This window comes from Doryrhamphus excisus, linkage group LG9, assembly GCF_037039965.1.
Source record: "Doryrhamphus excisus strain RoL-2023G ecotype Guam linkage group LG9, RoL_Dexc_Guam_v1.1, whole genome shotgun sequence".
NCBI lineage: Eukaryota > Metazoa > Chordata > Actinopteri > Syngnathiformes > Syngnathidae > Doryrhamphus > Doryrhamphus excisus.
In genome coordinates this window covers 5,856,622-5,871,213 of record NC_136365.1, presented here as the reverse complement: position 1 = coordinate 5,871,213, position 14,592 = coordinate 5,856,622, and the positions used below count along the sequence as shown (strand labels likewise).

At 41.2% G+C, this 14,592-nt stretch overlaps 1 protein-coding gene across 6 annotated transcripts in view; it reads right to left on the bottom strand.

Annotated features, from left to right (window-relative positions):
* Positions 1 to 14,592, bottom strand: part of LOC131137511 (multiple PDZ domain protein) — a 40,689-nt gene that overhangs the window by 19,418 nt on the left and 6,679 nt on the right. For 5 of the 6 annotated variants that reach the window (XM_058085563.2, XM_058085573.2, XM_078793286.1 and 2 more), the window contains 15 exons: positions 14,022 to 14,105; positions 13,756 to 13,860; positions 13,507 to 13,609; positions 13,334 to 13,425; positions 12,245 to 12,458; positions 11,969 to 12,043; positions 11,417 to 11,496; positions 10,832 to 10,978; positions 9,338 to 9,523; positions 9,077 to 9,238; positions 8,406 to 8,615; positions 7,647 to 7,811; positions 5,677 to 5,800; positions 3,532 to 3,730; positions 935 to 1,216 (listed from right to left, as the gene is read on the bottom strand). In XM_058085563.2, coding sequence (XP_057941546.2) covers positions 935 to 1,216; positions 3,532 to 3,730; positions 5,677 to 5,800; positions 7,647 to 7,811; positions 8,406 to 8,615; positions 9,077 to 9,238; positions 9,338 to 9,523; positions 10,832 to 10,978; positions 11,417 to 11,496; positions 11,969 to 12,043; positions 12,245 to 12,458; positions 13,334 to 13,425; positions 13,507 to 13,609; positions 13,756 to 13,860; positions 14,022 to 14,105 — 2,228 coding nt within the window. The remainder of the gene's footprint in view (positions 1 to 934; positions 1,217 to 3,531; positions 3,731 to 5,676; positions 5,801 to 7,646; positions 7,812 to 8,405; positions 8,616 to 9,076; positions 9,239 to 9,337; positions 9,524 to 10,831; positions 10,979 to 11,416; positions 11,497 to 11,968; positions 12,044 to 12,244; positions 12,459 to 13,333; positions 13,426 to 13,506; positions 13,610 to 13,755; positions 13,861 to 14,021; positions 14,106 to 14,592) is intronic. The other variant, XM_058085593.2, reaches the window with a different exon arrangement.

The window sequence follows — 14,592 nt, the reverse complement described above, 5'->3', positions numbered from 1 at the left end:
TACTGTGCATTCTGATGCAAACAGCCAAAAAACATGTAATTTTCAACCAGTGAGGTCACTGCGAGTAGTTTCTTTGTGTGCGTGAGACAGAATAAGCCAGCAAGTGTATTTTTTCATGAATATATTTAACAGTGGAGGGCTGTATTAAGCCTGTGGAGGTGAGTGATAGTGTTGCTATCTGCACATAGTGAGCCTATAGCTAGCTAACGTATACAGATGAAGGAAGAACAAATACTTCCAAAGGGAGGGTGGTATTTCGAAGAGAGAGAGAGAGAAAGAGAGAGCAGAGAAGGCAAGAAGGAGAGACGACAGGGAGAGACAATGTATTGAAAGACAGGAGTGAAGAAAAGGCTGCTGAGAAAAATGGGACCGAGGCGGGGGAGGATGTTGGATGGAGAGAAAGAGGACGGGAGGCAGGGAGACGGAGTGAAAGCAGGGACAGACAGAAGCGAAACAATTCATTTTCGCTGACAGTCAGCAATGAGATCCATAAGCGAACAGCTAAATATAACTCAAGAGATTCAACATGCAGGAGTGAAAGAGAGAGAGAGAGAGAGAGAGAGAGAGGGCGAGGATGCTTTGCACAAAGGATGGAAAGGAGAAAATATGGACTCGAGACTCACAGTGAGCATACTCATGGATAGGGCTAATTAAAGTGTCAGATAATAACTCAGAGCATTAGCACAAGTGAAAGTGAAGCTCTAAGATGTGTTACACTCATAAATTCCTAAGGTGAACACATTAAAGAATTTACATTGGCCGTAATGTATTGCCGCACATTTCATAGTCTCTCTGCAGCAAACATATCAATATGTGATACAACAGCAGCCTTGCAGTCCAATAAAGTAATAAAGCCGAGACAGGTTTATCTTGCGCTAGGCTGGGATTATGTGACCATGAATAATAGGCTGCGAGGTCTGGGAGCTTACATTACCTCGAGTCTGGAGCTGCGGGGCTCACTCCAGGGACTACGGCTGGGTCTTCTAATGGGACTTTTAAGAAGGTTTTGTCTGGGACTGGACCTGAACCCACGGTTTTACACTGGACTGAAGTGGAGGACGGTTTGACCGGACTGGGGGATCTGGCCAACAATGGTTCTGGGGATGGAGGAAACGGGATGGGGGAGGAAGGCTCGTCTTCTGGGATGGAGGCCAGCGGGGGCAAACACAGGCGGCTACGATGGTCATCCACACGATGTGCTGGTACATAGGTTATACTAAGGGTGGGGGGGGGGGGGGGGATGAAAACATTGAAAACATTGTACTCACAAAAACACATGCATTACTCACATTGGAATGGAAATTGGATATGCTTTAGATAAGTCACTGCACAGCTTGTATAGCAGTATAGATTTACTATTTGACATAAATAAGTCAACACAGCCAACAAAAATACGAGTAGTCATAAACCAGTAGTTCCTATTTTTAAATGACATTTTAGTATGAGCACTTTAAGTTGGAAATTCAAATACATCAAACAACATGGGCACTACCTACCATGGAGATGTCCATGTGGTTGAAGAGACGCAATGTATTAATGACAACATGTGTTAAGCAAGAACTTATTAAATTGTGGTGTTAAAAAAAAAAAATGATTCATTTTGCCTATTGATTACAATGGAAGCTTCCCCCATCCCAGAATACAAGCGGTAGAAACAATTCCCGAAAATGTGACACATCATTCATTGAAAATTCATTTTCTCTTTTGGCAATTTCAGGCCATATTAAACTCTAAAAATCATCTTACGATGTGTACCACATGTTATTATTGTGACTCATGTTGACTTATTTTGTTTTTGCACAAATCCATGTTATGTTGCAAACCAAGCAGGACAGATATTCAAGCCTTTTGTGTCTGATTTTACAACAAAAAAAAACATTCATTGAGATCTCATCCCTCTTACCATGTACAACAAACACACTAAATTGCAGAAAGCAACGCACAAAACGACTCGGAAATGCTTTACATGTCTTATTTTGAAACCCTGCAGCCATCCAAGTGTCCTTTCATTTAACATGAGTGTGAAGGACATCATTAAAAACGCCCTCTCACTTTCCTTCCTGTTGCCAGTGGACATGCTGTTTGAATCGGCTGAACGGGCCAATTTCCCGGTTCCACTTCGTGACAGCAGATTGAATATGTGGCTACTAAACTGTTGTGGCTGAGCCATGTGGACCGTCTGGCTTGTCTCAGCAGAGGCACTTTTTATAGTGACATGCCCTCACCTCTTCAAGTCTGTCTTCTATCGAGAGGCTTTTGTCTGCGGTTCAGTCAGCAGGAGGCAGTGTGAGCATTTGTATGCAGGCATATGTGTGTTAAACTTGCGTGCATCTATGGGCAACTCTTTAAAACGTTACTTTAGTCAGAAGCGTAGTTTTCCAAGGTGAGATGAGGAATGAATTATTCAGAGATATTTCCCATAGCTGGAAAAAAGGTGTTTTGGGAGGTTAGACCATTGAAAGGCTGTGCATGGGTGAGTGTGTATACAAGCAAGTATGAGCAGGTAAAAGTGAATGAGTGGGTGTTTTGCAGAGCAGCAGTGTGACGGAGGTGAGGGCCATCTTCAATCAGCATAATGACAACTGCCAGTGCTAGAAATAATTAGTAAGTGCTCTTGAAAATGTCCAGCAAACTCAACTTGATTGTTGTGGCAGGCTTGAAAAGAAGTACGTAACATGGACCTTTTTTTTTAGTTACATTAGATGGGTGATATATCAATGTCTACATATAGTAGCATACTATAGTAGCTATGAACATATTTAAATCAACTTTCAGTATGAAGCAGTTCTGCACCAATGTAAAGTAAACAGTGGGAACTCAAAAGTTAAACACCTAAAAATTTAGATTCAAATTTAGATTTTTAATGGTTTAATGGTTTTGTTAAACCATTATCATGCAAATGAGAATTCAGCTCAGTGAAAAGCTCAAATATTAATAATGCAACTTGACACTTTTTCGTGATATCACTACAGAAGGACACCAGTGATGTCACAGAGCAAAAATTCTGACAATAACTATAGAATCTGGGGTGCACGGTTTTGCTTTATTTTAGATGTATTTAGTTTTGCTATGGACTAGTTCTAATTTTACAACAGTTAGTGAGAACTGAGCATAAAGCTTATTATTTTCACCTTGTTAAAACCCATGTAATCAAACTCTTAATTGACCAGTATGTACAGTATATGACCATTTTATTGTGACTAAACATACTGTATTTCGCAGCAATTCAACATACCTACTGTATAGGTTTATCAACCCTACCATAGCTTACTAAGGTGGCCAAGTCTTGTACAGTACTTAATATTATTGGATTGTAAAGTCAACCAATCAACACACTTCACAGTGTCCTGCTCCACCCTGATCGGGGTGTACCACTATGGTTGGTACATTAAAAGAAAGGTGCCAGAATATGTTGAAAAAAAGATTTTGGACCTTTTGGAAACATTTGATTCATGGAAATGTGGAAAATTGTTTAAGGTGTTGAAATATTCTGAAATATAATGTCATGTCAGACAGTGACTGGCGCCTCACCTGACCTCTGGCCCAATGACAGACTGTCTACGTAGCATTGACCTGGCCATGGTGTTGGTCAGATTGGACGTAGACTCATTGTTGATTGCCAAGATAGCATCACCCACCCCAAGTCTGCCATCCTGACTGACAGAGCCCCCAGGGGCCACGCTGCGCACCAGCATGCCTGAGCCGTCCTTGATAGCGCTCACCGACATCCCTGCCAATATGCATGCACACACACACAGCCACACACACACAGACAAACACCCAGGTGAGTGGAGGGTTGGCTAAGGCTGCTTTGAAAACATGCCAAACAAACAGACAGACAGTTGCCCAAACAGACACCTGACAGTGGCATAATCAGCATAATCGAGACAGACACTAGGCAGATTAGCACACAAACATGGGGACACATGCTTGACATTCACACAGCATCACCCCTCACACTGGTACACACACACACGGGGTTCATAGGTCACAGGTGAGCAGAGGGGTAACACATGCTCGTTTCCACAAACACTTGTGTGCTATAGGCTGATTACAGAAGTGGGTAAATCTCTCTCACACACACACAAACACACACACACACACACGGACACACAAACACAGCTGTCTAATGTAAGACACATCCACCACACTATGGTCGTACATAATTTGAAGCTGGTCAAAGAAATGGACCAAATATTTATTTTTGATCAAATAAATATTTTATTATATATATATTTTTAATATTGCATTCAAATTACAATACAATCATAGTGCATGGAAATTACAATCAACAACCAGTAAAGCGGACAGAACAAAACAAATTGCAAACATGAGAAATGAAAGACTCAGTAATAAATGAGTTGAAATGCTACGACACAAATTGTATAATTCTGCAAATAAATACCGTTGTTACTATTGCTAAAAAAGAACGCTTATAGACTTATTTTTTAAAGAGCAAGGCAAAACAAAGCAAATTAAAATCCACCAAAGCATTCATTTTAACCATCTGCTCAAAGCAACCATATAATAACCAAACATAAATGTCTCATCTCCAACAGTCAAAACACAGATATTGCTAAATAATTTCAATGGCACCCCATACATCACAAAAAAGTACTATATTGTAGTATTATAGGAGCCACCATACTGAAGCCATGCAATTTTATAAAGATTACATTTACATGTATTATTTATAAAGACACATTGAGCTTTACATACGTACATAGTATCTATAGTGGAACCACTAAAGCTGGTTGCCCTGGTAGTCATTTTGCATACACAAAAAAAGTACTGAGTGGACAAGATCTCCAAATATCGCATGAGACAACAAGCAGTGGTGCTCAAATGATTTGGCTGATTCCAACACAGAATGGTACCAGTGATGAAATATGATGATGACCATAGAACAGAAAATGGTGTTTATAATGACATTTGAAAGCGCTAAATGCTGTCCAGGCTGCTCAGTGCAAGTGCAGTTTTGGAAAAGACTCCCCCTGCACCATGCATTTTTAAGCGTGAGTATACAATTTTACTCTTAACATGGTTAACTTGTTTTTTAATGCTTATGACTGTTAATTTGTTACAGGATTACTTATGGTATTGACTTTTTGATGGTGACAGTTTGACAACAGACTAGATTCATTCTATTTCCATTATTTGACAAATTTGACACAATCAGAGGACAACTAGCCTTCTGCATTCAGATTGTCTATGACATTAGAGATTCCACTAAAACGTCAAACTTGCAGTAACATAATATCTGTGACTGGAACATTCTATGGTGTCGTTATTTTGGTGGGGAGTTTATCTGCGCCATGACAATACTAAAAATATACTGAACTTGCTTGTGCATCAGGACAACATCCTCTCAACCATGCAAAAACAGATATATTAACATTAAAACTAATATGGCTCTCTTCCATCTGTGGTTTAATATTGCTTCTTCATATCGTGTAATATTACTTTGAATGCGTTGGTCTCGTGCGAATATATACAAACACAAACACGAGCACAGTGCAGTGGATAATGTCCTCTCTGATATGACAACTGAATAATTTCACCATTCCTCTTCAGGGTGGTCATCATCACCACCACCACCTATTATGGCCATTATTGCCATGCCTGCGATGTACACACACCAAGACACCATCACCATGAGTAAGACAGAGGACATACCAAGGCTACGGTTGCCCCGGACAACAGTGATTGTCTTCTCAAAGTTTGTGCGAGGGGGTAGGGGAGGGGCTGGCTGCGTGTCGTTGTCATCCATGGTGCCAAAACGCTGATGCGGCTGGATTTCCTGAATGGGTCGAACACAAAGAGCGTATAAATGAATCACCAAACTGATTAAAAATAAACAAAAAAGTCTGTGACAAGACATCACCGACTTGCAGTGAAGTACTGTAATTGTAACTGTCCCGCTCATGGGCTAAAAATAATTATTGGATTAATTGTTAGATTTGCATTATTTTTTATGTGAAAAATGTATTCGGTTAGCATCCATTTTGGTCGGACCTTCTAGAACAAATTAACAACGCTAACCAAGGTTAACTATTGGTAACATAGGCGAGCTAGTGGTGGTGTTCTTATATCTTTTGGTTGGAAAAATGTAACTTTTATCCGGTCCCTTTAATCCCTGTATGAGAATTGCACCCTAGAGAGGGCTTACAAGGGATGTCGAAGGATTCTTTCTCGAGCTTTCCTGCCTGGTCAGGAATTATCAAGGTCTAAAGAGAACCAACGGCATAGAAAATAGAGCAAGCATTGAGCTGTTCCTATGGATAAACATTCTAGCTTTTAGAGCTCCACTCCTACAATACCAGCATCAGAAGCACTGGAAACCTGGCATGACACCAAAAAAATAATTTAGAAAGTAATAACTTTACTGGGCGCAGACCTAGGGAGCGCTTCCAGGATGCAGCACACCAACAAAGGTAGACTACTCAGGTCCCGGTGGAGACTTCCATCAAGAGAAAGGTTCAGTGAGGAGAAGTTTTTGAACCTTCACAGAGAGCAGAGGCAGCACTAAAGTTCTGATACTACCTTTGCAACATCTTTGATGAGAAACCTCACTGCTCACTGCGTGTGCAGCGAGCTACATGTGAGACAAGGGTAGATCATGTTCTCGTGCTGCACCAGGTGCCATCAGCGTGTACACTATTACAGCAAGAGACAATTGCGGGCAATTAAGTAAAGTCCTGCATAAAAGGCTGCTACAACAGAGACACAAGTCTTTTACATGGAGCACTTTCTCCACACCTGACCCAATGATAGCGACACAGCTCGCTCTGAGCTTGCTCTATAGAACAGACCTTACGATCTGATTACTGTAAAGAAGGTGTGCATGGTAATTTGGACTGCTCATGGATCACACACCCTTAACGGTCACAGCAATAGGTACAGAGAGCAACATTCAGTTTTAAGGTTAATGTGCTTGTAGTTTGTAGTACCTGTAATGTGCAATTCTTCATCAGTATACTGGGGGTGTCACAAGACACAAGAGACAAGACAATACATGAGATTGGGTCCACGAGATGGACCTTTACTCTTAAGAAATGTACAATAAAAAAATATCAAACAATATTTGATGATATTTTGTCATAATTTAATTTCCACTGCGTTCAGCACTATATGTGTATGCTACCGGCCCCCGACTCACAAAGTGACTTTATGACTGACAAAAGGGCTCACTCAAATTCATACACCAAGGTGCTAAAACCAATGCACAGAGTGAACTCTCTTCCTGCCTGTTTGTAGGTGGAAGACTAGGAAAACAGTGTGCCACATGGCAATAAATTGAGGACTGTGATTGGCTGGCGACCAGTCCAGGGTGTAACCTGCCTCTCGCCCCGAAAATAGCTGGGATAGGCTCCAGCATGCCCGGACCCTTGTGAGGATAAGCGGTAGAAAATGAATGAATGAATGAATAAATGAAGATCTCGATTAGTGGCATACTATTATATGCCACTGCTACTGATTATCCTGAAGGACATTTTTTGATACAAGTCTTGCATTACTTCTCATTGCACAGTGCAGTGACTGCAGCATTTATATAATATATAGCATCGCATATAAGGTGTTTTGCATGTATAATATAAGCATATTAGGCACTATTACTCCTGAGCAGTCAGTGTTTTAGAACATACCGTATTGTTGTAATATGGCCGGATGATGTTGTTGTCGCCCAAGTTGCAAGGGCCAGCCTCGGCTGCCTCAGCTAGCAGGCTGACCTGAGTGTGGCTCTCGTTGTCATCGCAGGACGCTCGCGTGCTCCTCTCTGAGATGGGAGTCAAGCCACCGCAAAGTTCCAGCTGACAACACACAAAATCCCAATGAAGAATTCACAATCTTGTTAAAAAAATCTATAAATTCCTCAGGCTAAAAGTGACAGAATTATACAGCAAGAGGCAAGTAGGGTGAAGAAGGTGGCAGTAAATTAGACACCCATCGCTCCTCCTCCTCTTTTTTGCCTCTCCATTTCTAGTGTGTGGCCTATGAGCGGCATTAAATATTCAGATGGCCTGTAACTGGACCCCGCACTCCTTGTTTCTAGGCCACAGTCCACAACAAAAGAGTATTCTCGAGAGTGCACTTATTAAAGTAATTGGTTTACCTCTGATAATTAAAAATAATAAGAAGAATTTGAATGTACAGTAACTAGTATGTTATTCATGATATCCCGAAGCTGACTGTGATGAAGACATCACTGAATTTCCATGTCACTTACACTTTTTCACTGCACCATAACACTGCATATAGACACTGTGAGAGTGTCACAAAACGTGACAAAAAGGTTTGTATTACAGTGAATACATTGATAGTCTGGTAGTCTTGAGACTAAGCATTGTTAGCATCTGGCCTATATCTTCTTTAAATATACATAAAATAGATCTTTCTCAACATACCGGCAGTGGTTTGGCAACACCAATGTGCACAGGGCCGTAACCAGTTGACTTCAGCACATGCACAGCGTAATCCAGACTGGAGCCTTCCAAATCGGTCTCATTGACAAACATGAGTCTATCTCCAGGGAGCAGGCGGCCATCTCGGTCAGCAACACCTCCTGGTACCAAGGAGCGGATGACCAGAACTGTTTTGGTGGCATCCTCCGGATCCTGCAAGACATAGAATAGAATAAAATAGGCTTCATTGTCATTGCACAGTTGTGCAGTGTACTGTACTGAATATGTATATGGATGACACACTCACTTACAAGCTACAGTATGCATGAAGGATTTACAAACAGGAGGCCTAGGTTTTTATTTACAATTTAAGGCACCTGATCTCCGGGATTTCTTCGACTTTGGCTTCTTTTTCAAGAAGAATTTAAATTTATTTTTAATTATCTGTGAGAGCTGGGTTGTTTTGATTATGACATTTTTAAATTCTTAACTGTGCAACTGTGGTTTCATTAAAAAGTTTTAGCCCATTTTTGCAGATGAGCTCTCTTTTAGAGTTTCACATAAACGAGCTTGCCTTTTCTTATTACCTTCACAGAAGCCACCGTGATGTTCTAAGACTACAGCTTATTCGTGTCTGATCTATTTTTAGAAAGGCTCAGGGGCATGTCTATTACCTGGTAGTCCAGGATACTGAAGCCCAATCCCGTCTCGCCTTTCTCCAGCTCTACCACCTGCGCCTCTCTCTCCCACATGGCCAAAGGAGGCGACATAGGGGGCACACCGCGCTTTGTGATGTCCTCCGCTGTAGGACAGGGAATAACACAGCCCTGGTCCAACTGGGACAACACAAGGAGAACATACACATTAGTTGTAAAAAGCAAAGCCCTTCATTGTCATCCTTCCCTACCACACATCTACCCGTTCAGATATTTCACCTTGTCATTGAACTCAGCCAGCAGCTCTTTTAGGGTGAGCTGGGCTTCATCCTCCTCTTCCTCGTCACTGTCAGGAATGGCAGGGGGTAGAATACGAGAGCACACCAGGTAAACAAACATAGGCAGCTCCTTTAGGATGTTGACCACTTCTTTGTGTGTCTCTCCAATGAGTGGGATCCCATTCACCTGAAAAAGAAGATATACTCGGTGTGTCATATTAAGGACACATTTAAAAAAAAAACTAAGCAGTAGAAAATGGATGGATGGACTCCCATTTCGTTATTTCATTATTTCATGATTAATTGGAAAACTTACCTATTGCTGAAACCTTTTTAATACGTTGTTTCACCTGATCTTTTGCATAATCTTTCTGGAAATACTAGCTGGATGTAATAGATGAACTGTGTGTCACAGACTACAGTGTCTCCCTTCAGAAAGCAAGTACACAGGCACATTGTGGGCCTGATTTTAGAAATGGAGAGGAGAATCAGCTTTGCCATGGTGAAATTGTGAGGCACAGATCAAAGTGTTGCACTGTGACACAGATTTGGACTAAAGGAGGACAGTAGAGTTCCGTGCCAATCTCTTACAGCTTTGGATAATAGGAATTGTTCATGGAACACTTTTTGCAGCGATCGATAGGCATGGGTTGATGAACTTACACACTGCAGCAGTGCAAACTCTACCCACTTAAAGGAAAAATGCACTTTTTAAAAATCTTGCCCATCCTGCAGCACAGTGCAATAGTGGTTAGCATGTTGGCCATACAGTCAGGAGTTTAGAAAGATCTGGGTTAGAATCTCCGCTTGGCCATCTCTGTGTGGAGTGTTGAATGTTCTCCCTGTGTGTGGGTTTTCTCTGGTTACTCCGGTTTCCTCCCACATTCCAAAAACACGTTAAGTTAATTGGCAACTCCAAATTGTCCATAGGTATGAATGTGAGTGTGAATGGTTGTTTGTCTATATGTGCCCTGGCGACCAGTCCAGGATGTACCCCGCCTCTCGCCCAAAGTCAGCTGGGATAGGCTCCAGCATATCCCCGTGACTCTAGTGAGGATAAGCGGTATAGGAAATGGATGGAGTTTAGAGAAGTTAAAGCGAGGAGTAGCATTTGTTTCTATGTTGCTATGTGAAATCACTGTGCGGAGGAAGGAAGCACCGGTAATGCTTATAAGGACAAAAATGCAGAAATATACTGTAATCACTACGTTATCATGAATGTCAAACTCAAACCATGGAGGGTCGAGACCCTGTAGGTTTTCTTTCTATCCCGTCAGCATAGCAGGTCATTTTAATGATCAACACCACCTTCGATTTGAGGGAAAGACCTCATCAATTAAACCACCTGCTAGAGAAAGTGGTTTGGAGAGAAAACCTGCAGTGCTTCGGCCCTCCATTGACACATTACCAGCCATGCTACTTTGGTCAAACAGACCAACAAAAGAAACTGAAAGGTTAAGCATTACTGATATTTATGTACATATGTGTTTCTTACCTCTAGTATTTGATCTCCAGTTGTGATTTTCCCACTTTGCCCAACAGGACCCTCAGGTAAAACGGAGCACAGGTAATGATGTCCGGCCCGAGCCTCTAGACTGATGCCCAGACCACTTGTCTCACTGAAACGCTCCAGTTGACAAACCTAATGTATGCATAGTGGATACGTAAACATTCCCACATTCAAACTGTGCATGTTTGTAACAGTACTTGGCATCTGAACATGGGCAGAAATTGTATCTCTCTATTCAGTTTTGATGGTTATGACATTTTCGACATGTTTTACTTTTTTGAGGCTCATTGTTGTTGCTTTTCAGCATACTGCTCGAGGTGATGAAACAATAGTCCCACATTAGGTAATCAAATGTTTTGCAGATTAAATTCTATTGTAGTAGCAAGGAGCAAGTATAAACGCCCAAATACGCAACATCATAAAGTATGACTTAGTGTAGTATGGCAAAAACAAACTTGGGTGGGATAATATTTGCACAAATCACCTGCATTTACTCATATAGTACTGATCAAATGAAAACAACACCGATGCACACCATAACAATATTAACATCTTTACATAAGGACATACTATAACTTCATATCTTGGTCCAACTGCATGCTGCCACCTCATCCTTAGGTCTTTTTCCTCTGCTGGTGTCAATTTCACTCCTGTGATCACAAGACACATTTAGCACAATTAATTAACTAAAGGACACACATCATAATCAGGTTTTCAGAACAGACACTATAACTCTCTTTGTGGCAATGCAAGATGTCCACAGACATGAAAGACCCTCAAGTGCTGTATCACACCCACCATCCGATTTCTTGGCAAGCAAATATTTTATCTTTAATGCATGACAGCAATCAAGGCTTATTTAACAGAGCTCCCCAATCAAGCCAAAAGATCAGTGTCTAAATAAAACCATGTATGCAGGCAGGCTGGCTGAGAGGCAAAATCATCTGGAAGGAGCTGAATGAGTTGGATAAACACATGATTGCACAACACTATAAATAGACTTTCATCAAAGAGCACGCTTCGCCGCTACATTGCTTTTCCCTGAGCCTACTTAAGAGTATCAGAGCGAGTCTCATCATCCACTTCCAGACTGCAGTGTAGCAGAGCTAAAGAGGAGTTTACCGTTTCTGGAATCATGGCGGGGTCTTCTGTTGGCGTATGCTGCACGACGAGAAATTTCACGCAGCGAACATATTCCTGAGAGGAGAGGCGGCATGAAATACATAACGGTGCACACCATCCGTATACACTAAATATACAGTTGAGGTCCAGTAGAATTGTTTGAAAATATTTGTCTGATGGTATGTGCCAAAACAGAGCATTATTATCTTGGTAAAGGGTCTAAGATGTGTAGTGTTTGTTCATCAGCTAAAAAAGAAGCCCCAGATACTTTTCTACCTGTCTCATGGATCTTGTTCAGGCCCACTCTGTAGGGATTGCCCTCGTGGAAGCTGTGCGAGTGTCGGAGGGGATGTAAAGGAGGTACTGGGGGCAAGATATGACTCAGACGGACGGCCTTCCTCAGGAGTCTCAGTCTGACCACAGGGCCTGTCCTCCTCAGCACCTCCATTGCACGCTGCTCACTGCAGCCCTGCAGGCTCACCCCATCCACCTGGGTGAAGGATGACCACACAAGTGACAAAACAGAGATGAAGCACTGAAATGCTACAAAATGTTGCACTAAAAAGTTCAAAGAGGCAACAAAGTAACCTTAGTTTTATTTTCACACCAAGGTAGTTTGTTAAGTGGTATGAGACTGTAAAAAGTTTGGGAACCACAACTCTAAGCCCTATAGCAATTTAAGCCTCACAAGACTGAGACACACAGATGTCAAAACATCATGTGGTGAAGCACTCCTCTCAAGCTGGCTTACAGTATGTACTGCAATGAACCGCCAGCAGATCTCTTTAAGGCTTTAGCTTAACCATACTGCTGCTACCCCAGTTGTAATCAAGACCAACCTGATTTTGTGACATTGTGCGAACCGAGCTACGGCTCTACCAGGACGTCAAACTAAACAAGCTGACTTGGTCTTGGATGCTACTCAAATGTGGGACCAAATGCCAGGAGAACTATTTGTTTGCGTTTGAATATTTATTTTTGTTCTTTGTTCCCAGTCCTTCCCTGTCTCTTCTCTGTGTATGCAAAAAGCACTTTAGGGTAGCTTGCGGTACAAAATGTGCTGGACAAATAGATCTCGAGAAGCAACATGCAAGAAGATGTAGGCTAACAATGCTATGCTATAGTCCGTCTTTTTAAAAATTATAATAATTATTATATTAATTAGCAATTTGAAAGTGGGTGAGTGTAATAACGGTTAATTCCTTATTACACTTAGATTGTATGAAAACCATTCCAGCTAAAATTTAATGTAATGCTAAAATCGGGACTGTTTATTTGTATTTAGATTATTTCTTAAAGGAAAAAATAGTTAACTTTAGAGGTTCTAGTGCAGATGAAATGATTTGATTTTGTTTTACTACTTACAGATAATATGACATCGCCAATATGGATTTGTCCATCTTGGTCAACACTACTGCCTTTCACAATGCTCTTCACTGTCACACCAGCACTGTATACTGAAGAGGAAAGGAACAAGCTCAACACAACACCTCATATTTTTAGCTGTGCTCATTTTCTCGAGTAGCTATTAATATTACCTGAGTTTAGGTCGCCTATGTAGCTGGAGATAGTGAATCCAAGCCCCCTGCTGTTTTTAGTGAACTGCACACTGTACTCATAGTCATCAATCGAGTTACTGGGCTGCACAGAAAGAGAAAGACAATATTGTTTACATTGATAAGCACACAGTGCTTGTAAGTGTATTAATAACAATTTGCTAATTTTCAAAATGATTTAACAATATGTTGAAATGAATTCAACTATTTAGGTTGTCGTTGTTAACACACATTGCCATCAAGTGACTCCTGGTTGAGGACAGGAGACGACAGGTTGTCCTTGGTGATATCCCTGGCGATGAGTAGTTTCACCTTGCTACCAGCGTTCCGCAGCACCTAGTCCAAGTGCAAAGACAAGAAATAAATACTTTCTAGATAAATAATGAGAAAACAATAATTTGGCTTTGTAATGAGTAAAGTATCTAACTTCTAACTAGTATCTAACTATCTAATTTACGAGAAAAACCCAAACATATCTTGACAAAAGTAGACCTCACCTGCGCCACCTGCTCGCTGTTCATGCCAGCCAAATCTGTGTCACCAATGCGTAAGATTTGATCTCCACTGCGCAGACGTTTATCCTGGGGTGACAACATTTAATCAGAACACATTTTTCTGTAATGAATTCATTAAAGGTGAGACATTGAACTTGGTTTCTCATGAACATTAAACAGGAAAACATCTGTATTCAAAGAGAAGCAGGAGGCAGCAGAATGTGAGCTTAAATTAGAAACAAACATCATACCAAACTCCATTTAAACCTGAAATTAACATTTGTCAGGTGTTCATTGATGAGTGTTAGAGGGTTTTTATTTTTTCAACGGGCTGAGTGGAACATTTGTTCGCGCTTGAATGTAAAAGTCACCATTTATCTGCCTTTTTCAGGGTGGATGCTCTCTATAAACAGCACCAGCAGGGCATGGGTGGAATGAAGTTGATCCTGCAATTTTCAGATATGCAACTTTGAGGTAGTATCAGAAGCTGGAAAATGTCTGTTTAACCTGGGTTGTTATCATTAAACCATTCCAAAAAGTCAGAGAAAAAAAACATCCAAAACCACAATACATT